Here is a 6,134-nt window from a genome sequence, read left to right as displayed (position 1 = left end):
GAACTTTCTACCACGACTCTGCTGTTCTTCGGCTGGTTCTTCTCTGTATACGGTGATTGACAGATGTCTCGTCCAGTCAGCGGTGAGTAATCCCAAACCAATGGCACTGTCTCAAACTATACCTACCTCTTCCGGTTTGTCTGATTTGTCGTTGTGTTTTCTGACTTGTTAATTTGTTTTCGGATTTGTCATTGTGTTTTCTGACTTGTTATAATGTTTTCTGAATTGTTGTTGTGCTTTCTGAATTGTTATTTTGTTTTTTAGACTTGCATTTGCGTTTGTAATTTGTTATTTTGTTTTCAGAATTGTGATTTGTTTTGCACTTCACGGTCACCGTACTTTACCTCTCGCACACAAAGAAAAGCCAAAAACAGAAGCAACCTAAATACTCGATTCAAAGAATGGAGTCAAGCCTATATACGACAAGCCTATATCTCCGTCTCCAGTAACAGATGATGCATATCCCATGTGATGAGCAAGCATCTGCAGTATTCATCAGATGATGACTGTGAATGTGTATTGTTGAATTAAAGCTTGTGAAAAGCCTTCATTTGACACAGAAAGTCTTTGTGTCTTGTGTTGAAGAGTTTGTACAAAATCCATCAGCACATGACAAGTGCTTCACATCCGTGACTCTGCTGTGCTTTCGTCGCTCCGTAGAGGTTTCTGTACAAGTCAAAGGAAGAATGAAGAAGCTGAACCCACAAATGCTGCTTTAATGTTCAAAACACTCAAACACACATTAACATACCTGACTGCTGTTGGTCTGGCTGGTACTGGTTCTGTGTTCGGGTTTCTTCTTGTGTGGACACATTCGGACAAACAGATTGTAATACTCCGTCCTGACCTGAAGGGGGCAACAGGCAAAATAAATTATAATTATTTGACTTAATAATAAATTACAGTTTCTTGCCAACTCCAGTTGCATGCATTCAGAATAGTGGTCGAGCGACATGGATTTAAATGACTGATGCCGATACCGATATCTTAGGAAGCAGTGTGGCTGATGGCCGATATAAAGCCGATATATATGATATTACACTATTTAATTTTAAAAACATGTATAACAATTGCTGCAATGAAATTTAGATTTTACATATTTAGTACATTAGAAACAATTAATTGTAAAATTAATCAATATAAAAAAAATTTTTAACTTGATAAAAAAAAAAAAGTTATAATATTTTTTCACAAATATAGAAATGGTTAAAAACATGAATAAAAAGGAAGTAAACAACAGTTCACCCAGTAATTTTTTTGTGCACTTGGAATCATATTTTTCCAAATAAAGGCCAGGTGAATTTACACTGTGAATATGACATAAATATGAATATAGCTGGATATATAGCACAGTATAGTTTGAAATCAAGGATTCAAGATTACACTTGCAACTGCACACACTGTTGTTCTTAGTGCTGTCAATATAAAAGTCGTTTTGCTGTCAATATAAAAGCTGCTTCTGGCACTTATCAGCCAGAAAAACTTATCAGTTAATGCCAGTCATTTAAACTTTTTTTTTTTGGCCCTTGGTGATATATGGGCCAACCACTACTTCTGAACAATTCGTATATATGGCACAAATTGCATGGGATCATTTTGTGATCCTTTTGCATCATTTTATTGAAGCTTGAAGAAGGTCACTATATCCTGCCATTATAAGGACAAGCATTCTTAAAAATGATCCTCAATGGCAAATAAACACAAGAGCAACAAAAATTTCAAATCAATTTTTTGTGGGTTTAACTGTCACTTCAAATCACTGAAATCCTGCAAGAAGCCACTGTTACCTAATTCTTCAGGGTTTTTCTGTTGTTATGCTGCATGTGTAAGTACCTGTTTGGACAGCAGGCAGTGCATGATGAAGATGAGCGCCCCCTGGAGGGTGTTGAGGATGATGAAGAGGTACAACATGACTTCAGTCCCTTTCTCCTGGAAGAGGAAGAAGCCGAAGATCCACGTTCCTCCGAGAACACACAACTGAGCCACGGCGGTCACTGTAAAACTCCTACACGCCAAATTTAATTCATCAAAACCACTGAGAGAAAAAAAAATCTAGAATGATTAAATCTATTTTGAGATCAATACAAGATCACACACCTGATCTGGTTGAGTTTGGAGAGGTCTGGATTGAGGCTGGAGAACTTTTTAGCCAGTTTCCACACCGTGAGGATGAAGACAAAACCATTGAGGATCACAATGATACAGACCGGTGTGAAAAAACTCAAGATAAAATAACGGTCAAGAGAGAGCCAGCAGCTGCAACACATGTTAGAATGATAAATTAATAACATGATTACAAAAACACTTAAAAGACTAGTTCATCCCTCTTTACCTTTCATAATTCCTTTGAAAACACATTTGCTATTCAGACAGGACGTTGGGGACATTTTTCAACAGGCTTTAGTTTATATCACAGCCATGGACCCTGATTTAAATTACTTGTTTGCACATAGGATGAGTGAGTAGTCAATACTTCTGGTACATTTCCCAAAGGAAAAAAAAAAATCAGTATTCATAACTGTCAAAGCTTTTAAAAGTACGCTAGCATATAGAGCTTTATAGTTGAGACAAAACTCCCATTTTGATTCAGGGGGTCTTTATTATATACAGTGAGCTGCGTGCATGATTATTAGTCAATGTACTGATCATATATTTTTTCTAAGCATAAGAAACTCACTGTCTAGCGGTGCCGTATCCCTTTGGGAAGGCGATGGCAGAGACGGCAACGATAACGAGAGGGACTCCGTATCCCAGCAAATACATGTAGAGATGTTTTAATGTGGTGTGAAACACCAGCACAACCATCCGGTAGAGCTGAACCCCCTCCAGCAGCATCCAGCAGAACGCAGACAAGAAGAAGAAATGAAGCAGACCGGCCACAATCGCACACGCTACCTGAGAGAGAAACACACCTCAGATCATTCTCCGGTTTGCTTACATTTTTTGTCTTCTTTAAGGTTAAAAAACATTAACCCTGAGAGGGGGAAGCAATTATTAGGTAACAAAAATCCATAATTTCAATGTGCAAACTAATTAATCAAATCGTGTTCAAGTGTGTTACTGCTGCATTGCAGTGATGTTTGTGTCATGTTTTCCCCTTTGTTTAGTCTTTATTTGAAGTTCTTTTGTTCATTGGTTCTCCTTGACTTTATCCCCAGATGTATCTTGTTAGCCTTGCTTGTCTGTGTGTATTAAAGGGATAATTCACCCAAAAATGAAAATTACCCTATGATTTGCTCGCCCTCAAGCCATCATAGGTGTATATGACTTTCATCTTTCAGACGAATACAAATGGAGTTATGTTAAAAATGTCCTCTTCTAAGCTTTACAATAGCTGTGAATGGTGGTCCAGATTTTGAAGCAAATTAGATGTTGCAATTGGTTCATCACCACGTTTGTCTACATCCTATTTCATCCGCTGGAACGCTCTTGTGTATGCGTGTACGACAGTTGGTGGAAGCTAGAGATTATGGTTTATAAAGTTGTAAAATATTTTTCTTACACAAATGCATCACTTTGTTTAAGAAGGCATATATTCACACACTGGTGCCATGTGGAGTACTTTTTATGATGGATGAATTCAGTTTATTTTGCTTCAAAATCTGGACCCCCCATTCACTGACATTATAAAGCTTGGAAGAGCCAGGGTGATTAAATCATGAGATAGTTTTACATTTTGGGTGAACTATCCCTTTAATAGCCCCATATTTTAGTCAGTGTTTGTCAGTCGTTGTCTTTACATGGTTGCAGAGTTGTCACATTTGTGTTTGCATTGGATTTTGACTAATGTTGTCAAAAGGAACCGACTTCAGTACTGAAATTTAAAAAATGTAACAATACCAGCATTTCCTGCAAACATTTTGAGCGCTGTTCAGCGGATTCTTCAGAGGATCCGTCTATGAGCAGATATATTAAGGATCCATTGACGGATTCACTGATAGACGCAGCTTTCAAACACTGCCGCATGTATCTCTTTAGCGCTCGTGAAGAGCATGAAGTGATGATCATTGTAGCCAATCACAGACATATCTGCTGAGCACATAAACACAATGGCCAAACAGAGGTGTTTAAGAATCCGCTCAACAGCATTCAAATGCTAGCGGGAAATGCTGGTATCATCACATTTTTTAAGATTTCAGTACCGACTGGTACTGAAGTCGGTATTTTTGACAACACTACCTTGTATGGATTACATTTTTGTTTCTTTTGTTTTTGCAATTAGATCCAAGCCTCTCCTCTTCTCTGCAATATCTGTGACAGAACGACTGACCAGGATATGGATCTAGCAACAGTAAGGAACAACAAAGTGGAGCTTCTCTGCAACAGATATCAAGATTTCCACCTGCTGGTGTATTTTGTTGAGGATTTTCTCATTTATAGCCAACTTGTTTACTGGGATGAGGTCAAGTTAAGTCACCTTTATTTATATAGAGCTTTATACAATACAGATTGTGCCAAAGCAGCTTTACATTGTTAAAAAGGAAAATGTTTCAATAATGCAAATGAGTTCAATTCATCTATAAAGCAGCTCTGTAGAAAACAGTGATGACATCATCCAGCTCAGTTAAGTTCTCATGTCTGTGCAATGAATTTGATAATATTGCCAAATATTAGATATCCCCAACTAAGCAAGCCAAAATGTGATATAGGCAAGAAACACAAACTCCATCAGTGACAGAAATGGAGAAACAAACTTTAGGAGAATCCAGGCTCAGTCGGGGGCCAGTCCTCCACTGGCCAGGCTGCAACACAAGTATGATTGTGGATTGATTTCTTTCAGAAAATGCATCTAGTTCCTTCTCCTTGACGAGTGGGATACATCATTCCAGTGTTTGGTGAGACAGGATCTGGCCACTGGGTCTGTGCAGAGGACTGGTGTGGTTCTTGAGGTATTTGCTGAGGATTTGTGGTGATGACTGTATTGTTGACGAGGTCTACGCAGTGGATTTGTCTCTAGGGCTCATCTGGTTGTCATGGTCTCTACTGACATATAGGGCTGAGGTGACAATAATGGACTGTTTTTGGAGTAGGACCCTGGCACAGTACATGGATCTGGCTCAGTGTGGGTCCTCCTTCACCATGAGGGAGGTATAGGAAGACTTGGATTGCCACTAGCACAAGCCCACTCCAGGTAACAAGCCACAGTCTCCTCATGTCAGGCCACCATACCAGAATCAACAAAGGCTATCTTGAGGTGTTTGTGACTGGCATCCAAGGTGGAAGGCCCTCCGATGTCGGCACGTGCAGCTGTGAAAATGTTGCCCTTGGTCCTGAATCCCTTGGTCCTAAGTCCAGTGGCCAGGAGTCTGTAGTTCCCAGGATTTCCAAGTCTGATGGGCTAAGACCAATGGTCCCAGAGGTCCTTCCCTCATCTGCACTTCCTGTGATAGCAACCTCTATCTTCTGTGTTTTACCGCATATACTTCCCCTGCTCCTCCCAAGGTGGTGGCTTTTGCTTTGAACTATCTGCCTGCTCTGTCAGGCAAAGAGGTCTTCCTTAAACCCTCTCACTGTCCGGTAATTGCCAAGGAAGCCTACTGTGAATCTTCTGTGCTCCCTGTTATGGCCATGGAGGCATTCTTTGAACTCCGCGTCTCCTGTCACGGCCACTAAAGCCGTCCCTGTACACTCTGGACTCTCGGCTCCAGCATGGCCTTCTGCTCCACCAGTCCCACTGTGGATACTAGAGCCACCCTCTATTCCACATTTGTTCTCTGCTCCAGCATGGTCTCCAACTCCACTGTGGTGATCTCCTGCTCCATCTTAATGGGCTTAATTTCCACCTGGTCTGCCCTAGAGGTCTCCTGCTCCATCTGCTCCACCCTGGTGATCACCTGCTCTGCACTGGTGGTCTTCTGCTTCACCCTGATGGTCTCTTGCTCTGTCTGCGCTGCCCTGGTGGTCTCTTCATCTGCCCTAGAGGTCTGCTGCTCCATCTGCTCTGTCCTGGTGATCTCCTGCTCCATTTGCTCTGTTCTGGTGGTCTTCTTCTCTGTCTGCTCCACCCTGGTGGTCTCCTGCTCTATCTGCTCTGCCCTGGTGGTCTCCTAGTCCATCTGCTCCACCCTGGTGGTCTCCTAGTCCATCTGCTCCACCCTGGTGGTCTCTTCCTCTGCTCTAGTGGTCTCTTGCTC

General features: G+C 41.2%; 1 protein-coding gene across 1 annotated transcript; it reads right to left on the bottom strand.

The window, feature by feature from the left end:
- Window positions 1–365: 365 nt before the first annotated feature.
- On the bottom strand, window positions 366–5,154 carry LOC107576361 (CD97 antigen-like). Its single transcript, XM_016262555.1, has 6 exons — window positions 5,047–5,154; window positions 2,678–2,895; window positions 2,098–2,256; window positions 1,834–2,005; window positions 752–847; window positions 366–666 (listed from the first exon to the last, which is right to left on the bottom strand). The coding sequence occupies exons 1-6, from the start codon at window positions 5,152–5,154 to the stop codon at window positions 622–624; spliced, it is 798 nt and encodes a 265-aa protein (XP_016118041.1). The 3' UTR covers window positions 366–621.
- Window positions 5,155–6,134: the final 980 nt, after the last annotated feature.

The sequence above is a fragment of the Sinocyclocheilus grahami genome, unplaced genomic scaffold (genome assembly GCF_001515645.1).
Source record: "Sinocyclocheilus grahami isolate Dianchi unplaced genomic scaffold, SAMN03320097.WGS_v1.1 scaffold3574.1, whole genome shotgun sequence".
In the NCBI taxonomy this organism is placed as follows: Eukaryota; Metazoa; Chordata; class Actinopteri; order Cypriniformes; family Cyprinidae; genus Sinocyclocheilus; species Sinocyclocheilus grahami.
Note: the sequence above shows the minus strand (reverse complement) of the source record. Positions and strands in the feature narration are given on the sequence as shown.